The 22715-nt window shown below is 46.6% G+C and overlaps 2 protein-coding genes across 3 annotated transcripts in view; both read left to right on the top strand.

Moving 5' to 3' along the window:
* npas3 (neuronal PAS domain protein 3) overlaps positions 1-22715 on the top strand; it is a 370655-nt gene that overhangs the window by 213972 nt on the left and 133968 nt on the right. The gene's annotated exons all lie outside the window — the stretch shown is intronic.
* Positions 4268-5437, top strand: LOC308389608 (uncharacterized protein; the record flags this gene model as incomplete). The annotated part of the gene is made up of 2 exons (XM_080871099.1): positions 4268-4606; positions 4691-5437. The coding sequence occupies 2 exons, from the start codon at positions 4268-4270 to the stop codon at positions 4964-4966; spliced, it is 615 nt and encodes a 204-aa protein (XP_080727225.1). The 3' UTR covers positions 4967-5437.

Raw genomic sequence — 22715 nt, 5'->3', positions numbered from 1 at the left:
CTGTGTGTAATTACATATTTATTGATGTGTGTTCCCACATTTATTTGTTCCTCCAAGATGTGTGTCTCCCCTTGTGTTTTTCTGTGTGTGCGTGCCGGTGTGCATTAACTAACGGTGAGCTGAACGGGGATGGCTGAGATGTAAAAACACTTCTTCCTCCTCTCCCCACCACCAAATTAATCTGCTCACAGATGCACACACAGACACACATTCTGTACAATCATTTGATTATAAACTTGTGAGCAAGTGTTAATGGTTTTACTTTCACAGATATGTTGGTTCCTGTTTTTCCCTTTCTTTCCCCTTTCATCTCTAATGTCCCTCATTCTTTTGTTCAGTATCAGAGTGTGTTGTAGTTCTTGGTGTCTTTGAAAAAAAAATACCAGATTTCTGTGTTTTCATTTTTGTGTTCTCGTTCTGAACACTTTCTCATCTCTTCCTGTACACTGTCCTTTCATAAATTACCTCGTATGTAAGTAAAGTAAAAGATCAAACCAAGTGACGTTATAGAGGACTAATGTTTGCAGAGGGAGGAGGCTGGGGCCGATCGATTGGTCCAACAATGTGTTTTTCTGTTTCAGACCAACAGTAGTTTCTGTACACCAGTCATTCCCAAAATCAAGAGTGCTGTGGCCAACTTAAAAACCAGAAAATCCCACCAGACCCACCCAATCTTAAATTTTCACTCTAATCAAAATACAAGAGAAAGTGATGCATTTCATTAAAAACATGTTTTCATTGGTTTTAAATTGCTAATGCTACCCTGTCATATGCAAAGTGTTAAGGCCTTGTCTTCGTCCTGTTCTTTCTTTCCTAATGGTTCAGGATCTACACTGCAACTGGCCAGTGACACTGAACTTCATTGTATCAGCATTAACAAAGACGTTAGCTAATGATTTTTAAAAGGATTACTAGCAAACCAACATAAATAATCTAAAATTGCCTAACAACAAGTGTAACTTAATAAATGTATTATGTGGTGTAGAGTAATTGAAAAATACTTAAAATGCTCTCTCCCAGAATAGGGTTTTACATAAACAAAGGCCCAGATTAGAAAGCTAAGAGTGTTGCAGTGTTGATGCTGGAGCTACATTATTATGATGATACAAGACCAATACAGGGATATTAAATAAACCTTAATTGCGTGTCTATTTTTGTAACTCTGACAAAAAAAGCTCTCCTAAAGTTAAAGTACTTATTTTAGCCCAAAAATCTGATTTGTCCCAAACCTTTACCCATAGCATGTCACGTTATAAAGGACTTTATTCACTTTTTAAGTTTGTGAGAAGCATGTCTCATCTGTAAGCTGTTGGTTATGACATCAAGCCAGGTTGTGGGATATTTTCAGTCATAAACTCAAACCCCACTGAGATTTCTGTGTTGGATGCAGGCAGGATATGAAACACATGTTCACATAACAAGTCTGCAGAGATTTGTGTGTGTGTGTGTTTTACAGTGCCATGAATGCATTTACTTGCGCGCGCTCGTGTGTGAAACGGCTGGCATGTTTCAGTCACCTGGCTCTGTCACCCTCCATAATCACTACAATCCAACAGAGAAATCTGCTCTAATCAAACGGGGAACGCCTCCTTGATTTTGGCTCACACTTACCCTCTCTCTCTCTCTCTCCTTTCGCTTTTGGTCTTTTTCTCTCTCGTCTCATTCATGCCTAATGTTGTTCTTCTTCTCATCTCTTCTTCATCTCTCTGTCCTCTCATCCTGTGTTTCTTTCTCAGTTTGTCTCTCTCTAATTTTCACGTTGTGTCGGTACATGTGCGTGTGTGGGTCGCTGTGTTGAGCTCTCAGTCAGGGAGGAGGCAGTAGCAGCTGGTGAGGGCAATCCCCAGAGGGATTATGGGTAGGGAAGGGAAGGTTATGGCTTTGCTCCCATCACCGATCTGTTGCCTTTGAGTGTGTGCACAGTAGAGTGTTGAAATAATGGAAGTGTGTTTCAGCCTGGTTTGTGTAGTTTTTTTTTCTTTTTTTGCTTTGGTCTAGTGGAGTCCAGTTTGGTAAGGCTGATCTAGTTTGGTGTGATTTGGTTAAGATTTTGGTCCTTCTTCAGTTTGTGGTTTGGTTTTGTTGAGTTTATGTTTTGACCTTCTTCTGTTTATGGTTTCATGTGGTTTGATTAATTTTAGTGTATCCTGTGAGACGTGTTCTATTTATAGGCTAGTACTGTACCGTGATGTCAGTTAGAGTGTCTGGGCTGTGTTCACAACATGAATAATTAACACATTCACATATCTTCAATTTAAATATCGTCTGTATTTACACAATAAATAAATGAATAAACACATGTAATCCACCAGGGCCAGATCAACAAGAAATTCGTATGTACTCCTCATAGTGTTTGATTTTCCCTGTGAGGAAAACCAGACGGGTGGGGTTTACTGCGTCAGGGAACATTTGCTTTCCTGCTGCTGGACTCTCTGCAGGCTGTAAACCAGGTCTCTTTTTAGTCTTTTATTTTACCGTGAGACACAGTGAGTGTCAAACATAACCTCTCACTCTCTCGCCACTGCAGTCACTGAAGGCGTTTGTTTTCCACTTCAGTCCGTGCCTCGGCACTAAATCAGCTGTTTAGCAAAAGGATCTGGAAGAGTGAAGCAACTTTGCTCTCACTATTTTACCCATGTCTTATTGTCCTGAATATTGCTTATGCTTGTTTTATTGTGTCTGCATGTGTATTTGTACGTTATTGTGAAACAGTTATTGTCCAAAAAAAGGCCATGACAGGGTAAAATATAAAAAAAGCAGAATGCAATCGTTTGAGGATAATCTCAATACTACATTTCCGTGAAAGCAGCAAAATAAAACCCCCCAAAAAACTGACATTGTCACGGCTGCCGAGGCGAGCCGTGTGGATTTAGAAGGAGGACCCAAGATGCAGGCAGTGGATGAGATACCGGTGGTTTTATTTACAGAGGTGTAGTGGCAAACAAACAGTGGGGCATAACAAACAACTAAAGACACCTAAACTGGGAGAACTAAAATAACAGACCTGGGAGCATATGACAACGGATGATGAATAGCAGAGAGACGCAGACGAGGAACAGGACACCGTGGAACACAGGGTAACAGACTGACCCAGAGTTACACAGACTGACACGGAGGAACACAGACGAACCGGCAACAGGCAGGAGAACACACAGGGCTTAAATACACACACCAGTAATCAGGGGATGAGAGACAGGAGGGCAACACAGCTGGGAGGAATCTGGGCTGACGGGACAGGGGAAACGTAAACTGATCACACTCACATACGACGCGGACCTTCACAATAAAACAGGAAACTCAGATACATGGAACCAGACAAGACATTGAACTAAACAGACAGATTCACAAACAGATGGGGAGACACCATAGACAGACAGATACAGACGCAGACTCAGAGGCAGATCGAAAATAACACAGAACTTAAACAATCATCTAGAAAATGATAAACTAAAAGCGCTGGGTCACCGACCCAGGACCATGACAGTACCCCCCCCTCAAGGGCTGGCACCAGACAGCCCAGCAGAAACGAAAAAACTGACCAAAACAAAACAGAAAACAACCCGACCAGGGCGGGCGGAGGGGGCCCAGGACGGAGGGACAGAGTCCAAAAAGGCCCAGATGGTCAAGTTCAGGAGGCCGACCATGCGAATGGCAACGGGGCAGGTCCGGATGCCGGCCACGCAGTAGGCAGTGGCGTGGAAACAGTTCTGGGGGCCGACTGTGCGGACGGCAACGGCGGCGTGGAAACAGTTCTGGGGCCGACCGTGCGGACGGCAACGGCGGCGTGGAAACAGTTCTGAGGGCCGACCGTGCGGACGGCAACGGCGGCGTGGAAACAGTTCTGGGGGCCGACCGTGCGGACGGCAACGGCGGCGTGGAAACAAGTCCGGAGGCCGGCCACGCGGAAGGCAGTGGCGGCGTTCAGGAGGGCGTCCACGGTGGCGGAGATGCCCAACAAGCGGCCTGGCAGATGACCGACGATGTGGAGGTGGTAGTAGGGGACCTGAAGGCTGCGTGGCCCCTGCAGCCCCAGACGAGACGCAAGCTGAGGCTGGACCAGACGAGGCGCAAGCTGAGGCCGGACCAGGCGAGGCTGAAGCAGAAGCGGAGGCCGGACCAGGCGAGGCTGAAGCAGAAGTGGAGGCCGGACCAGGCGAGGCTGAAGCAGAAGCAGAGGCCGGACCAGGCGAGGCTGAAGCAGAAGCGGAGGCCAGACCAGGCAAAGCAGCTGATGAGGATGCTGAAGCTGGACCAGGCAAAGCAGCTGATGAGGAAGCTGAAGAGGAGGCCACTGCAGGTGATGCGGAGGCTGGACCAGGCGAGGATGAAGACACGGAGGCTGGACCAGGCGAGGATGAAGACACGGAGGCTGGACCAGGCGAGGATGAAGCAGTGGCTGGACCAGGTGAAGCGGATGAAGCCGAAGCATGCGCTGGACCAGGCGACGCTGAGGATGCTGAATCCGGACCAGGCGACGGCGTGGAGGATGCAGCAGAGGCCGGGCCAGGCAACGGCGTGGAGGATGCAGACGGAGGCGCTGCAGCAGGTGGCGGCATGGATGAAACTGCTGCTGCAAGCGTGGATGAGGCTGCTGGTGGAGCAGCTGGTGGCTGGATGGGCTCCTCGGGCCCCCCAGCTGACGAGAAAGGAGGCTGGACGGGCTCCTCGGGCCCCCCAGCTGACGAGGCAGATGGCTGGACGGGCTCCTCGGGCCCCCCAGCAAAAACAGTCTCAGAACCAGTGGGCACTGGAGCCCCTGGCACACACAGAACAGAACCAGCAGGTGCGGAGACTTCTGGCAGGAACGCAACAGAACCAGCAGGTGTGGAGACCTCTGGCAGGAACGCAACAGGACCAGCAGGCACACGGGCCTCTGGCAGGAACGCAACAGGACCAGCAGGCACACGGGCCTCTGGCAGGGACAGAACAGGACCAGCAGGCACACGGGCCTCTGGCAAACACATAGCGGCCTGCAGCTGCGCAGAGCATTGACCCTGCTCAGACAGCGACAGCTCTGTGCAGTCCTCAGCTGGCTTCTTAAACTCCAGGGGTCCAGAGTCTGATGGGGGCTGAAACCCAGCCTCTGGGGAGGCCCTGGAGTGCATCTCAGTCTCAGAACTGGCCAGCCTTTGAGGAATGTTGACATTGTTCTTGGGTTTGTCTCTCTGCTTAGAGTACGGAGTTGTTGAACTGTCCGTTATGGGTTGGACTGACATGGCTTGCTGTACAGGAGGAGTAGGTGAAGGTGATGGCTGAACAGGTGGTGGAGCAACTGACACAGGATGCAGGGCTGGTGACTGCTGAACAGGAGGCTGAACTGAGGATAAAGCTAATGATTCTTCTGCTAACCGGGCTACTGACTGGGCCATGGATTGTAACAGGGTTTGTAATAAGTCTGGCTGTGACTGTAATTGAGCTATGGATTGTGAGGCTGAATGTGGCGGAGGTGGCGACTGGGCTTCCGGCCGGGCGGCTAACTGAGCTTCCGGCCGGGCGGCTAACTGAGCTTCCGGCCGGGCGGCTAACTGAGCTTCTGGCGATAAACAGTTTTTGTCCTGTGCCGTACAGAACATCACCCCTGAGTAAACGGTCCCACAGTTCAGACCAATAATACTGTCCTGTCCACTCACCGCAGCTGGCTGCTCGGAAATCCCCAGGTCCGACTGTGGCGAGGAGCGTCGGCAGCGTGAGCGCCGTTTCCCCCTCGAAGGCTGGGTTGACGGGCCGGGCAGAACATCCTCTGTCGGACTGGGCAGTGAAGCATGAGCTGCAGGGTGGGTGGTAGCAGCCGGGGGGTGAAGACGGAGTCCATTCAGAATGAAATTCTGTGCAAGCGGGTGAAGTGAGCTGAGCAGCCAGGGGAGACCAGAAACCAAGCGCTGTAGCCGATTAGCCACGGCTTGGCGAAATTCTCTCCCCTCGTGCTCCAGCCACGCGTTGATTAATTTGTCCACGGAGTAAACAATGTCCTCCCGGAGCTCCTTGGGCGGGTTGAATGCTGCTGGGTCCATAGTGGCCGGTTCGTACTGTCACGGCTGCCGAGGCGAGCCGTGTGGATTTAGAAGGAGGACCCAAGATGCAGGCAGTGGATGAGATACCGGTGGTTTTATTTACAGAGGTGTAGTGGCAAACAAACAGTGGGGCATAACAAACAACTAAAGACACCTAAACTGGGAGAACTAAAATAACAGACCTGGGAGCATATGACAACGGATGATGAATAGCAGAGAGACGCAGACGAGGAACAGGACACCGTGGAACACAGTGTAACAGACTGACACAGAGTTACACAGACTGACACGGAGGAACACAGACGAACCGGCAACAGGCAGGAGAACACACAGGGCTTAAATACACACACCAGTAATCAGGGGATGAGAGACAGGAGGGCAACACAGCTGGGAGGAATCTGGGCTGACGGGATAGGGGAAACGTAAACTGATCACACTCACATACGACGCGGACCTTCACAATAAAACAGGAAACTCAGATACATGGAACCAGACAAGACATTGAACTAAACAGACAGATTCACAAACAGATGGGGAGACACCATAGACAGACAGATACAGACGCAGACTCAGAGGCAGATCGAAAATAACACAGAACTTAAACAATCATCTAGAAAATGATAAACTAAAAGCGCTGGGTCACCGACCCAGGACCATGACAGACATATCATAGTATTTTTATTTGTTTGTGTTTTTATAAGTATTTTTCTCAACTTAAATGGATAGCTTTTAGTAAAGAGGAGACAAGAAAGCATGGAAGGCATGCCACAAAGGGTCTCAGATCAGAATCAAAGCTGGACTACTTTATTTGACCTTGTGGTATGTGGCTGCCTGCTTAATCACTGAACTAAACTAGCCTCCTGTCAAATATGATTTTTCAGTTTAAATCACAGCCCAAACCTCAGTGGGTGAACAGCTTGTTGCTGCATTTTGCTACAGGAAGCAATCTGTTTTGTTTTTGTTTTGTTTTGTTTTTTTTGGGGGGGGGGGGGGTTCCAACTTGCAGTGACTTACATGTTATTAATCAAGTTTAAACATACGGTAGTGAACCAGTGACATCCCCTTTACTGCCATCTTGTGGTCATATTTGGCTGTTGTCTCTGGAAGGAGGCTTAACTCTGGTTGACTCAGATTACACCAAAATCTGTATGGGGTCAGCAATTTGAGAATGTGTCCCATGTCCTAGCAATAGCTTGAGCATGTAAAGCTGACAAGCTTTTTTTTTTTTGCTGTTTGTGCATGTGTGATGTTGTCCATCAACCTCTGGCATTTGATGGGAAACTGATGGGAGACTAATGTGCTAAGCATGCTGCCAGTGGCTCTGCTCTCACAGACATCAGATGTAGCCTGTGCGTTCTGTGGAAACAAAGCTGCTGGATATGCAGCATATAAAAAAATGAAAGACAAGTAGCAAAAAAATGATATTTTAATCTGCTGCAATTGTTCTTCTTTCTTCGTTCAGCCTGGAGAGCAAAAGAGAGAGTCTATTTGCCGTGATGCAATATCAAAACCCTTTGTCAGCATTCCTAAAGTTGCCTTGGACTACACTGAAAGCCAAGAAAAACTGGCTGTTGGCAGTTGCCTCTAGAGAGCGGGTCAGAAGACTACCTGATGAGTTCCTAGATTGCTAAATGGTCAATTTATATTGTACCATCGATTTGTAAGTCATAACTGCAAACTATGACGCTTTTGAGGAGTAGTTTATGACTTAAAAAGAGCAGTTGTAGTAGAAAAACCCCACTTAATAATGTGGTGCTGTTAGCAGAAGTCTGTATTGTTTAGTTACATAGCAAGTAAAGCACCATACATAAAGCACCAAATTTCACTGTGATATGATTTACTGCTATTTTGTATTAGCTGTACTTGCTATAGATACATAGCCCACAGCTCTTTTCTTAATGCAGTTCAAGCATTATTTTTGTACACAAAAATATTTTAATACTCTAATTAATTTGATTAAATGGGCATGAATGGAGTACAGAGATCACATTACCTCAAAAGTTATGGGAATTGGTTTATAACTTATAGCGAATAACAGGTTTTTGTGTATCTGTTTGTGTGTGTGAGTCTGTGTGTGTTTGTGTGTGTGTGTGTGTGTGTGTGTGTGTGTATTGAGTCCATTGACCTTCCTTCATCTCCCTGTGAACAGGACAAATATTTAAAATAGATGTCAGGTCCTGGACCGCCTCCAACTTAAGAGCCACTCTGGTGTGTGCGCGTGTGTGTGTGTGTGTGTGTGTGTGTGTGTGTGTATGTATCCGTGTGTGTGTGTTTTTTCGCTGCCTGATTTCTTTTACCGCCCATTACTGAGAAACCAAAGCTCTTTCTCTTTTTCCTCCCATCACTCTCCATTCGTGTTTCTCTTTCTTTCTTCTACAACCGCCTCGCTTTATTTTTTCACTTCTCTCTCGCTCTCTTTCTTTCTGTCTCTCCCTCTCTCTCTCTGTCTCTCTCTCCCTGACAGCCGCTAATAATAACGCATGAAGGCAGTCACACCAAATGAAGACAAATGCTGTCCGCTGCTTTGGAATCATAATCTCCCTCCCTCTTTCTCTCCATGCTCTCTCGCCTTTCCACTGCCTCGCCCTCGTTCTTGTCCTCCAGCCTCTGTTCTCTCTAGCTTCACCTCTCTCCCTCTCTCTTGCTTTCTGTTCAGCACTGAACAGTGATGTCTCTATAAGCCTCTGAAACTGCTCTCATAGTGCTATATTCCTTATGTTAATAAGAAAGAAGAATCCATGTGCATTTAAAGACTTAATGTGAACATTACTGTCTAAAATATTATTTAGACATTTTAATTATAAGTCAACAAAAATATTTGCTTATTTTAAATTTTTTTTACCTTTAACTTAGCTTTCGCTGCGGGTGGCATTTTGTAATCAGTCTTGTCTGTTATTCTTTATTTTTTTTAAGGGTACTGTAAAATATGGTGCTATTTAAATATCATTTTTGTATATATTGTACTATATTTTGCTTAATAACTAGATATTATTATCCATTGATTTCAACGGCCTTGCATTTCCACTACTTGTTACATTTACAGTATTCTCTGCTGACACCTGATGGAGCTCCTGGGTGTGCACCTTTTGTTTTTTTGGCACAAAAGTTGTGACTGTAAGATGCACAATGTCAACAATTATCTTGATGGCATGAACTATTTCTAGATGATACAAAACAGCATTTTGATCAATTCTTCTGTAGAGGAAGAAATAATAAACTTCTCTTGGAAAATTGATATATAGTAGGGTGTTTAAATGTCAGTATTTAAAATACTAATGATGTTCAGAAGAAGAATTAACAACACACTTCATTAAACTGTAATGTACTAATGATCATTTGCATGGATTTTCCAAAAGATAAATCATGATTGCAGTCACTTCCATTTCCTGCCTCCCAGTTCAACCACAGCTCTGCATGTGGTGCTATGATAAAAACTATTTCCACCACAAGAAATTAACAAATACATGGCTGAATGGTAATGTTCGCACCATAACTACAGAGATAATTGATTAAATGAGCACTGTAATTACATTTTCTCTTCCTAATATTGAAGATGTTATCAGTGTATCTTTTATCATTAAGTTAATCAGGAAGACGGCATTGAAGAGAATGAGTGAGCATGTGATTAGCCAGAGCGAGAGAGTGCGAGAGAGACTGTATGTGAATGTGTGTTGGAATATATCCAGAAAATGCTGCTTTTGGACTTATTCTTTTTCCTTTGCTGAATGACTGTGAGTGGAAGCCTTTATGTTTTGTTTTTGTGTATAACTGAAAAGAATAAATAGATACTGGTGTAGACTGTAGTGTAAGTACCATCCATTGATTAGCCTGATTTTTATTGCCCAAAGGTTTGATAATGATTGTTCTATATTTTGAAAAATGACCCATCAACCCCCTTCCAGCATACTTTGAAATCCAAGGCAAATATGTAAATGTTAAATAGACTGATTCTTATATAATGCTTTTCTGCTCTCCCAGAGCACAAAGTGCTTTATACATTCACCCAAGCACTGTTTTCTATGCTTTTGTTAAAGTGGTTTCTAACTAACTTTTATACACATTCATACTACGACGGATGATTTGGAGAGCAAGTTGAGGTTAGTATCTTGGCCAACGATATTTGGCACGTAGAGTGAGGGAGCCAGAGATCAAACCACCAACCTCCTGACCTCCTGAGCTACAGCCACCCCCAGTGTTTGAACATGAATGTCTCAAAAACTCTTAAAGATGAAAGCCCGCCCTTCTTATCATAAAAATGGTTCAGGATGTTTAAATTGGGACAAATACATCAAACAACTAATAATTAATTAATTAGTAACTAATAAAAAAAAAACTACACATCAGAATAAAGTATTAGTGACACACTTTGATTGGGACAGTTGTTGGATTTCAAAATAATGCAAAATAAAGCATATAGAAAACTTTTTAACATGAATTTTTTTTTGCATTAAAAATGAAGAAAATGCTATTTTCATTCAACTTTTATGATGAATTGACCAAATAAGTTGTACCACAAAAAAAACAAAATATCAATAGATGGTTCAATGTGAAAAGACCAGCTTTTTTAACCATTGTTAACAGGAGACAGATACACTCGTGAAATGGAAACATGCTACAGTTTTGAATGGGATCCTAGGCAAGTATGCTTGCAGTGACAATAGCTAATTGTGTTGATAAGATGGCAATATTATTATAAAAAGTTTTGAGATTTCTGTTCAAGATGTTTAGGATAAAAGGAGATAGTGTTCACACTGATATGTTTTAATTGATGTGCATGTTTAAATTTGAATAGGCATTGCTTGCCTTGCTTTTCTTGACAAAACACCACTGCAGTATGTATAATGTGTTCCTTGTTTGAGATAATATGACATATAGAGAGTTAAACTGAGGGTGGCAAAGTCTGTGCAAAGAGTCAGGAGAGAAGATGAGAGCATTCGGTTAGGGGGAGCTTTGGATCTGGTATTTAACTTTGTTTTCATTCAATTTCTTTCACTTTCACTTCCTGCTTGGTTAGCTTATGCTCCATAATATGCCCTCTTCACAACATTAACCCTGCATATTAAAACGTAATGCTATCTGTTTAAATGTAACCGCAGAGGGTCCTGATCAATGAATAAACACAGATATGCGGTGAGTTGGGAGTGAGACCCATCTTATTTCCATGAACTTGTGGGTCCCTTGTGCATATCTCTAAGATGCCGGCAGCTTTAACGGCAGGGCTTGTCACTCAGAGAAGGAGAATGAGTTGGTGAACCGATGAAATGAGTGCTTTACCAATTTCCCGTTTCTATTCTACAGCATAGTCAGGCAATTAAGAAGTGATTTAGTATTATTTATTCCATGGATTCTTCTTCTTCAGTGAAGACCAAAAGTTGAATGTGTCTTCGGGGGTGTTATGCTAATAGCGACTAATGTAATGTTATAGCGGTGTGATATGCTTTGAACTCCAAGAGAAGCATGTGGGCAAATTCTTAGGACTTTCATGTGGAACAAATAAATGACTTTGACTATTCCGATCAGTCAAACCTGAAATGAAAGAAGACAAATACTCGGATCCTGACATGTATCTGCTCTGTGTCATGTCTGTGTGTTTTGGAAGGGTGTCCTAAAGTTAAACTGCAAAGCATCCATCTGGAGGGCATTAAAGAGATTTATCAACACTTCTGCCCTTGGATAATATGACATATGACGTGTGTGTTTGATTGCCTGTGCCCTTTTGCAGTTAGGACGTTATTACATCTAATCTTGATAGGAGCAGACCGAAGGCTTGTCAAAGGCTATGTTGACCAAATAACCTACAACATATACATCATGCAATAGAATATAACCACATTTCATAAGAAATCAGATGACAATAATCCCATTGTACATTTATTTATTTATATCGACAGCACCAGCAGTTATCTGAAAAAGTTGCACTTGACAGTGTATTCTTCAAAACAGCAGCTGATTTTCTGCGGTTTTGAAGACACCATGAGAAACTCCAGTATACACTACCTTCAGCATAATAGAATTAATTTAAATGACCAGAATTAGTTGAATAGCTAATAAGACAATACCAAATATATTTTAAAAGAAAATTAACTGCTGATAAATCATACTAGTTCTTAAAGAACTACTTTTACCCCGTAGAAATATGAGTACACAAGAACAGGTGTAGAGATCCTACTCATCCCTAACAACAAAACTAAACAGGAGACATCGGAGTAGAAGCAGGTAGAAAAGAAGTTCAAAGACTGGATAAGCTGTATGAGGAGTGTTTGTGCCTATCTGTGTGGATGAACAAGTCAGCTTGTCAATAACCATCTACATGTCTGACAGCCAGCAAGGACAAACACATGGAGAGAGCTCAGTGTGAATTATAGGAGGGATAAGAAAATATAGGTTGGGGAAATATTTTGCTTTCTTTCCTGCAGGTATAGTTGGTGTGATATTTTTTAACAGATTTTCAGCAGCTGCACATACATGGTCCCACAGAGTCCATTTACAGAATATACCACAGTACACTGCAAATTTTACAGTTCATCCATCCATCTTCATCCGCTTTATCCGAGGCCGGGTCGCGGGGGCAGCAGCCTAAGCAGAGAGGCCCAGACCTCCCTCTCCCCAGCCACCTCCTCCAGCTTATCCGGGGGAACACCAAGGCGTTCCCAGGCCAGCCGAGAGATATAATCTCTCCTGCGTGTCCTGGGTCTGCCCCGGGGCCTCCTCCCAGTGGGACATGCCCGGAACACCTCACCCAGGAGGCGCCCAGGAGGCATCCTTGTCAGATGCCCGAACCACCTCAACTGGCTCCTTTCGATGTGGAGCAGCAGCAGCTCTACTCTGAGCCCCTCCCGGATGGCCGAACTTCTCACCCTATCTCTAAGGGAGAGGCCAGCCACCCAGCGGAGGAAGCCCATTTCTGCCGCTTGTATCCGCAATCTTGTTCTTTCGGTCACTACCCACAGCTCGTGGCCATAGGTGAGGGTAGGGACGTAGATCGACCGGTAAATTGAGAGCTTCGCTTTTACACTCAGCTCCCTCTTCACCACGACGGACCGGTGCAGCGTTCACATCACTGCAGCCGCAGCCCCAATCCGTCTGTCGATCTCCGGCTCCCTTCTCCCATCACTCGCGAACAAGACCCCGAGATACTCCACTTGGGGCAGGAACTCATCCCTGACCCGGAGTGGGCACTCCATCCTTTTCCAGCTGAGAACCATGGCCTCAGATTTGGAGGTGCTGATCCTCATTGCCGCTGCTTCACACTCGGCTGTGAACGGTTCCAGTGCGAGCTGGAGGCCCTCACCCGATGAAGCCAACAGAACCACATCATCCGCAAAAAACAGAGATGAGATTCTGAGGCCACCAAAGTGAAAGCCCTCTGCCTAGAAATCCTGTCCATAAAAATTATGAACAGAACCGGTGACAAAGGGCAGCCCTGGCGGAGCCCATCACCCACCGGGAACGAGTCCAACTTATTGCCGGCAATGCGAACCAAGTTCTTACAATGGTAGTATAGGGATTGAATGGCCCGTAGCAATGGGCCAGACACCCCATACTCCCGCAACACCTCCCACAGGACACCCCGAGGGACACTGGTCGAATGCCTTCTCCAAGTCCACAAAACACATGTAGACTGGTTGGGCAAACTCCCATGCACCCTCAAGTATCCTTGAGATGATAAAGAGCTGGTCCAGTGTTCCGCGACCAGGACGAAAACCGCATTGTTCCTCCTGTATCCGAGGTTCGACTAGCGGACGAACTCTCCTTTCCAGCACCCTGGTATAGACTTTCCCAGGGAGGCTGAGGAGTGTGATCCCCCTGTAGTTTGAACACACCCTCCGGTCTCCCTTCTTAAAGATGGGGACCACCACCCCGGTCTGCCGGTCCAGGGGTACTGCCCCTGATCTCCACGCAACATTGTAGAGGCGTGTCAACCAGGACAGCCCTACAACGTCCAGAGCCTTCAGGAACTCGGGGCGGACCTCATCCACACCAGGGGCTCTGCTACCAAGGAGTTGTTTAACTGCCTCAGTGACCTCACCCCCGGAAATTGGCGAGTCATTCCCCTCATCCCCAGACTCTGCTTCATCCTCGGAAGACGTGTCAGTGGGATTAAGGAGGTCCTCGAAGTATTCCTTCCACCGCCTGACAATTTTCTGAGTCAACATCAGCAGCGCTCTGGCAGCACTATACACAGTGCAGGTAGAGCACCGCTTTCCCCTTCTGAGACGCCTGACGGTTTGCCAGAATCTCTTTGAGGCAGTCCGAAAGTCTTTTTCCATGGCCTCTCCGAACTCCTCCCACACCCGAGTTTTTGCTTCAGCCACTGCCCGAGCCGCATTCCGCTTGGCCTGTAGATACCTGTCGGCTGCCTCCGGAGTCCCACAGGCTAACCAAGCCCGATAGGACTCCTTCTTCAGCCTGGTGGCTCCCTTCACCTCTGGTGTCCACCATTTGGTTCGGGGATTACCACCACGGCAGGCACCAACCACCTTGCGGCCGCAGCTCAATGCAGAAGCTTCGGCTATGGAGACGCTGAACATGGTCCATTCGGACTCAATTTCCCCAGTCTCCCTCGGAATGCTGTTGAAGCTCTGCCGGAGGTGTGCGTTGAAGATCTCGCGGACTGGGGCCTCTGCTAGGCATTCCCAGCACACCCTCACTGCATGTTTAGGTGCACTGGGTCTGTCCAGTATCCTCCCCCGCCACCTGAATCCACTCACCACCAGGTGGTGATCAGTTGACAGCTCAGCCCCTCTCTTTACCCGAGTGTCCAGAACATATGGTCTCAGGTCTGGTGATACGATTACAAAATCGATCATCGACCTGCGGCCTAGAGCGTCCTGGTGCCACATGCACTTATGGACACTCTTGTGTTCGAACAAGGTGTTTGTTATAGCCAAACTGTGATTTGCACAGAAGTCCAATAACAAAACACCGCTCGGGTTCAGATCAGGGAGGCCGTTCTTCCCAATCACGCCCCTCCGGGTCTCGCTGTCTTTACCCACGTGAGCATTGAAGTCTCCCAGCAGGACAACAGAGTCTCCAGGTGGAGCACCTTCCAGCACCTAAGAAGGCTGGGTACTCTAAACTGCCACTCGGCTCATAAGCGCAGATGACAGTCAGCACCTGTTCCCCGACCCTAAGGCGCAGGGAACAAACGCTCATCCACCGGGAAAAACCCCAACGTACCGGCAGCAAGCCGAGGGGATATTAGAATACCCACCCCAGCCCGCCGCCTCTCACCAGGGGCACCCCTCTCCAGGAGACTGATTCCAGAGCCCAAGCCATGCGTAGAGGTGAGCCCGACTATATCTAGCCGGTACCTCTCAACCTCACGCACTAACTCAGGCTCCTTCCCCACCAGAGAGGTGACATTCCATGTCCCAATTGTCAGTCTTGGCAGCCGGGGATCAGTCCACCAGGGCCTCCACTCCTGGCCGCCACCCAGCACACAATGCACCCGACCCCTATGGCGCCTCCTGCGGGTGATGGGCCTGCGGGAGGATGGGCCCATGTCTCCTCTTCGGGCTCTGCCCGGCCGGGCCCCATGGACTAAGGCCCAGCCACCAGACCCTCGCCCTCAGGCACCCTCCCTGGGCCTGGCTCCAGGACGGGGCCCCGGTAACCCTATCCCGGGCAGGGTAAACTGTTCCTTCGATGTTCTCTTCATAATGGTCTTCTGAATCGCTCTTTGTCTGGTCCCTCACCCAGGACCAATTTGCCATGGGAGACCCTACCAGGGGGCTAAAGCCCCCAGACAACATAGCCCCTGGGATCCCTGGGACACACAAACCCCTCCACCACGATAAGGTAGCGATTCACGGAGAGGAATTTTACAGTTATTTAATGTAATTTTACATTTTCTAAAATTTTCTAAAATAGCATAGATATGGTCAAGGATTACCCAAGGATATTCGCAGTGCAGACTGGAGCACTTCAGACTAGGACGTGATGATTTCTGCCTTTAACATAACCTTTAACATAAGCTTGTCATATCCTGAAAGGCTTAGTTATTGGTTTTTCATCAGTAAATTACATTTTTGGTCATATGAGAATGTGGGAATAATCTTCTATCTATCTGTTCTTTGCTCTTTTCTTCTTTTGTCCTGTCATCATCTTTAAACATGACATTGCATGTTACATGTAAAATGTAAAATATTCAAAGCAAGTCTTTTTTTGAAAACTTGGTAGAATTTAATGCCCAGTTAACGTGACCGAAACAGCATCAGTGATATAAATATAATGTCTATCCAGTGTCTGAGTGTACAGGTGCCTCTGCAATACACATTACTACCATATACCACATAGAGAGAATTGCCAGTAATGGACCTCGATAGTGACTATTGGGACCACACACACACACAAACACACACAAACACATCTCTTCGGGGAATTAAAGTGATATTGAGCTCCGAGCAATAACTGGAAGAGTAGAATTATTACTCCAGGGCTGTCAGTGCATTGTGTGTGTGTGTGTGTGTGTGTGTGTGTGTGTGTGTGTGTGTGTGTGTGTGTGTGTGTGTGTGTGTGTGTGTGTGTGTGTGTGTGTGTGTGTGTGTGTGTGTGTGTGTGTGTGGCTGGTCACCTGTCCACTTGTCGATTGTTGCTTTTGATTAAAAACCAGGAGGAGCGACAGCTTTGAGTGTCTGCAATATCACACTGATGCTATTATCTATCTCTCCTGCTTGTCCTATATTTTGGCTACTTTTCTCAAAATCTCTGTCTTTCCAGGCTGTTCCCGTTCCCAAAGGTGCCACATACATTTTTTTTTTTGTTCCAAACCGCTGGTGTCTCAGAAATACACAAGACGCATACAATGTCTTCAAAAGATCAGTTGTCACAGTATTAGGTATCATCTCATATGTACTGACATATGCATGCTTTCTCAGTACTCCTTGGATTTACGGTTTCTTCTCCAGGAAGCCCCTTTTGCTTGGAGGTCAGTGGGCATTGAAGTGGACATAGTTAAGTTTTTCTTTTTTCCAAGCACACCCAACCAGTTTACAGCACAGCAGGTTACTACGGGTGCATCACACCACAGACATATCTAAGTTTCTTACCAAAGCACAAATTCTAACATCCATTTGTCCAAGGAAGATAGTAAATGGTTCCTATACAAACTCTACCTCAACACTTAAAACACCTCATACAACATGCCTCATTCACACAAGCACTTTTTTTTATCTACACCTATGTGCTTTCTATGTACAATTCACACACATTCATACACTGATGAACATACCAGAGAGCAACTTGGGGTTCACTATTACGCCCAAGGATACTTGGGCATGCAGAATGGAGAAACCAGGGATTGAACCGCCGTCTACCGTCTATATTTTCTTAGTTTGACTACATTATCTCACTGAGTGGATTATTTTTTGCTAGAAGTCCACTTTTGGGGTAGCTGTAGCTCAGGTGGCAGAGCAGGTCAGCCACTAATCAGAAGGTCGGTGGTTCGATCCCAGGCTGCCTCCTGGCTGCATGTCAAATATCCTTGGGCAAGATACTAACCCCATGTTTGCCTACTGGTGGTGGTCAGAGGGCCCGGTGGCGCCTGTGTCCGGCAGCCTCGCCTCTGTCAGTGAGCCCCAGGGCAGCTGTGGCTACAATGAATAGGATAGAATAGAATAGAATTCAACTTTATTGTCATTGCACATGCACAGGTACAGGGCAACGAAATGCAGTTTGCATCCATCCAGAAGTGCTTTAGTGATATAGATATATTACAATATATATTAGCAATAATATAGATATGTGAGTATATTACAGAAATGGGTCTATTATGGTATGTTATAATGTACACGGTATGAAGTATGTTGTGAATATTCTATAACTATAAGTATGTACAGGCTGTAGTGAGTACAAGCTATGTACAGGATATGAACAGGATATAAATATGAAAAACTATACAGAATATGAAATAAATAACTTTACAGAATCTGGGATATACAGCTATACAGAAATGGGAACTATGCAAGTTGTAAACAGTTGTAGGATTAAAGATTATCGAATGTACAGAATGATTATTTACACAGAGCTATACAGTAGTGCAGTTAAGATAAGTGAGGGTGTAGATAGTTTCTACAGAGGCTATATAAAGTGCTAGTGGTTGTGAGTGGTGGTTCAGTCCATGTTATTATTGTGTTTGAGGGTACAGTTGTCCATTGTGGGTGTGTGTATGTTCAGTCCATGAGTTTAACGTGGGTCAGATGTCAGGAGGCAGAGTTCAGGAGTCTGACAGCTGTGGGGAAGAAGCTGTTCCGGTACCTGGTGGTCTTAGTCCGGAGGCTCCTGTGGCGCCTCCCAGAGGGCAGGAGGGTGAAGAGTCCATGTGATGGGTGACTGGGGTCTTTGATGATTTTCCCAGCCCTTTTCAGACACCGCTTCCTGTAGATGTCTTTTATGGCAGGAAGTGGTGCTCCGGCGATGCGCTGGGCAGTTTTCACGACCCTCTGCAACGCCTTCCGGTCCGAGGCAGAGCAGTTCCCGTACCAGACTGTTATACAGTTGGTCAGGATGCTCTCGATGGTGCAGCGATAGAAGTTCACCAGGATGTCTGAGGACAGGTGGTTCTTCCTCAGAGTCCTCAAGAAGAAGAGGCGCTGGTGAGCCTTCTTGACCAGCTTGGAGCAGTTGGTCGTCCAGGTGAGATCCTCGGAGATGTGGACTCCCAGGAACTTGAAGCTGCTCACACGCTCCACAGCCGTCCCCTTAATGTGGATGGGTGGATGTGGGTCAGCATTCCTCCTGTAGTCCACGATGAGCTCCTTGGTCTTCTCGGTGTTAAGCAGCAGGTTGTTTCTGTCGCACCACTCAGCCAGACGATCCACCTCCTCCCTGTAGGCGGCCTCATCGTTGTCACTGATGAGGCCAATCACCGTGGTGTCATCTGCAAACTTAATGATGGTGTTGGAACCATCAGCAGGTCTGCAGTCGTGGGTGAAGAGGGAGTAGAGGAAAGGGCTCATCACACAGCCTTGTGGTACACCGGTGTTCATTGTGATGGTAGATGAGCAGCGGTTATCCAGCCGGACATGTTGGGGGCGGTTGGTCAGGAAGTCCAGTAACCATTTGCAGATGAGGGAACTGATACCCAGGTCTGTCAGTTTCCTGATGAGTTGTGAGGGGTGGATTGTATTGAATGCTGAACTGAAGTCTATAAACAGCATTCTGGCGTAGGTGTTGTTGTTGTCCAGGTGTGAGAGGACAGAGTGCATTGCGATGGAGACTGCATCCTCTGTGCTCCTGTTCTGGCGGTATGCGAATTGGTGGGGGTCCAGGGTGGGGGGGAGACAGGATTTGAAGTGTGCTAGGACCAGTCGCTCTAAGCACTTAGTGATGATGGGGGTGAGTGCTACTGGGCGGTAATCATTGAGGCAAGATGGGTTGGAGTTTTTGGGTATCGGGACGATGGAGGTGGATTTGAAGCAGGCCGGTACCACAGCGTGGGCCAAGGACAGATTGAATATGTCTGTGAGCACTCCTGCAAGCTCCCCAGAACACGCTCTGAGAACACGCCCGGGGATGCCATCAGGGCCTGCAGCCTTGTGGACATTGATCCTGCTCAGCACCGCTCCTACATCGGTGGGGGAGAGAGTCATAGGTTGGTGGTCTGGCGTCATGTCTGCTTTGGTTGTGGTTGTGGGGTTCCCTCGCTCAAAACGAGCATAAAAGTTGTTGAGCTCGTTGAGGAAGGAGACATCAGAGGATGCGGGGGAGGGTTTGGTGGTCCTGTAGTCTGTGATGGTCTGGAGTCCTTGCCACATGCGTCGGGGGTTGGAGTTGGAGAAGTGTTCTTCTACCTTCTTTTTGTAATGGTGTTTGGCTTTTTTGATGCCCTTCTTTAGATTAGCCCTGGCTGTACTGTAGGCGTGTGCATCTCCTGACCTAAAGGCAGTGTTGCGGGCCTTCAGGAGGAGACGAACATCCCGGTTCATCCAAGGCTTCTGGTTGGGGTACACGGTGATCCGTTTCTGGGTGGTGACACTGTCTGTGGTTTTGGAGATGTAATCCAGTACAGATGAGGCGTACTGGTCCAGGTCTGTGTGGGTGAACATATTCCAGTCTGTGTTTTTAAATCTGTCCTGGAGCACTGCGTCTGTCCCCTCTGGCCACACTTTAATTGTCCTCACAGCAGGTTTCACACGTTGGATGAGTGGTGAATACCGAGGTGTGAGGAACAGGGAGAGATGGTCCGATTGTCCAATGTGGGGGAGGGGTGTGGCTTTGTAGGCTCCAGCCAGGTTGGAATACACATGGTCTAAAGTCTTGTCTCCTCTGGTGTGGCAGGAGACATGTTGGTGGAATCTGGGGAGGACTGTCTTTAAGTTGGTGTGGTTGAAGTCGCCAGCAACAATAAAAGCAGCCTCGGGGTGTTTATTCTGGTGTTTGTTAATGGCTGCAGAAAGTTCTTTCATGGCCAACCTAGCATTAGCGTCGGGGGGTATATACACGGCAGTGAGTATGATCGAAGTGAATTCTCTGGGGAGATAATAAGGTCTGCATTATCTCTTGCCATCGCCAGTGTGTGAATGTGTGTGTGAATGGGTGAATGACTGAATGTAGTGTAAAGCGCTTTGGGGTCCTATGGACTAGAAAAGCGCTATACAAATGCAGGCCATTTACCATTTACCATTTAATCAAATAATAAATTTTACTACATACAATAAATAAACATCAAAACAAATAACATTTACATTTAAACCCAGATCGTTGTGATTTTTCTCAACCTTGCCATGTGATTTTGATGCCTGAAGATTGTAAAGTAAATAATGGCAGTCTTTTCTCGGTGGACCAACACATCAAATTCACCAGGGAGGATATGAAAAGTGGCAGGTTAGCCTTCTTAGACTGTGAGATTTCCATCAGTAATGGGGGACATCTAAAAACTGACGTGTACCGTAAACCTACGCATACGGATCAGTATTTAAGGTTTGACTCTCATCATCCACTGGAGCACAAACTGGGTGTCATCAGGACGCTACAACACAGAGCGAACACCATCCCCACTGACACAGCAGCCAGGGAGGCAGAAGAACATCACATCAAGAAGGCCCTGAGTAAATGTGGTTATCCCAGCTGGACTTGTCAGGAGTATCGGAGCAGTTGAGACGCATTTTTTCTAAACACAGAGTCTCTGTGGCTTTTAAACCCCAAAACACACTACGCCAAAAATTGGTCCACCCCAAGGATAGGGTCCTCCGACACAAACAGAGTAACATAGTGTACGCTGTTAAGTGCCAGGAGGATTGCCAGGATTTATACATCAGGGAAACCAAACAACCTCTGGCGAAGCAGATGGCACAACACAGAAGAACTACCTCGTCAGGCCAGGACTCTGCAGTCTATTTACACCTACAGGCCAGTGGACACTCTTTCAATGATGAGGATGTACACATCTTGGACAGGGAGGAATGCTGGTTTGAACGCGGAGTCAAGGAGGCCGTTTACATGAAAAGGGAAAAACCATCTCTGAGTCAAGGAGGGTGCCTAAGGGTACATCTTTCGCCATCTTATAATGCTGTGATTGCAGCCATTGAACAACTCTCTGTGAATGGTACTCATGGCCATCGATCAGTAGTCTTTGATCAGTGTGCTTTGGTCAGTGGTTGTTGATCACTGGTCATGAGAATTTGCATAATTAAGATTAAGGAACTGACCTCCCAGCCCATTGTTCCTGTACAGTACATTTGCATAATGACTGAAACCAGCCCACTGAAGGAACAATGGGCTGGTTTCAGTCATTATGCAAATGTACTGTTCATAAGATTGGGGAAACCTGCAGTCAGCTGAGACTGAAGAAGTACGTTGGATGAGTGGCGAAACGTTTCTCCCACAAAATGCTACGTCCAGATGAACAGAATCAACTTTTGGAGAATGGCAGTCGTTCCATCAACTGCGCTGTAATTTGTCATATATATATATATATATATATATATGTAATATATATAAAAAAATTAAAAAAAATTCCCCACTCGCCCCTGCGGGCGGTCAATCCTTCAAGCTCGGGTCCTCTACCAGAGGCCTGGGAGCTTGAGGGTCCTGCGCAGTATCTTAGCTGTTCCCAGGACTGCGCTCTTCTGGACAGAGATCTCCGCTGTTGTTCCCGGGATCTGCTGGAGCCACTCGCCTAGCTTGGGAGTCACTGCACCTAGTGCTCCGATTACCACTGGGACCACCGTCACCTTCACCCTCCACATCTTCTCGAGCTCTTCTCTGAGCCCTTGGTATTTCTCAAGCTTCTTGTGTTCCTTCTTTCTGATGTTGCTGTCATTCGGAACTGCTACATCGATCACTACAGCCGTCTTCTCATGTTTGTCTACCACCACTATGTCCGGTTGGTTAGCCACCACCATTTTGTCCGTCTGTATCTGGAAGTCTCACAGGATCTTAGCTCGGTCATTCTCCACCACCCTAGGGGGCATCTCCCATTTTGACCTCGGCACTTCCAGGCCATATTCGGCATTGATGTTCCTGTACACTATGCCGGCCACTTGGTTATGGCGTTCCATGTATGCCCTACCTGCTAGCATCTTACACCCTGCTGTTATGTGCTGGGTTGTCTCAGGGGCATCTTTACACAGCCTGCACCTGGGGTCTTGCCTGGTGTGATAGACCCCAGCCTCTATGGATCTTGTACTCAGAGCTTGTTCTTGTGCTGCCATGATTAGTGCCTCTGTGCTGTCTTTCAGTCCAGCTTTGTCCAGCCACTGG

This window comes from Rhamphochromis sp. 'chilingali' (assembly GCF_963969265.1).
Source record: "Rhamphochromis sp. 'chilingali' genome assembly, chromosome: 21".
Lineage (NCBI taxonomy): Eukaryota > Metazoa > Chordata > Actinopteri > Cichliformes > Cichlidae > Rhamphochromis > Rhamphochromis sp. 'chilingali'.
Note: the sequence above shows the minus strand (reverse complement) of the source record. Positions and strands in the feature narration are given on the sequence as shown.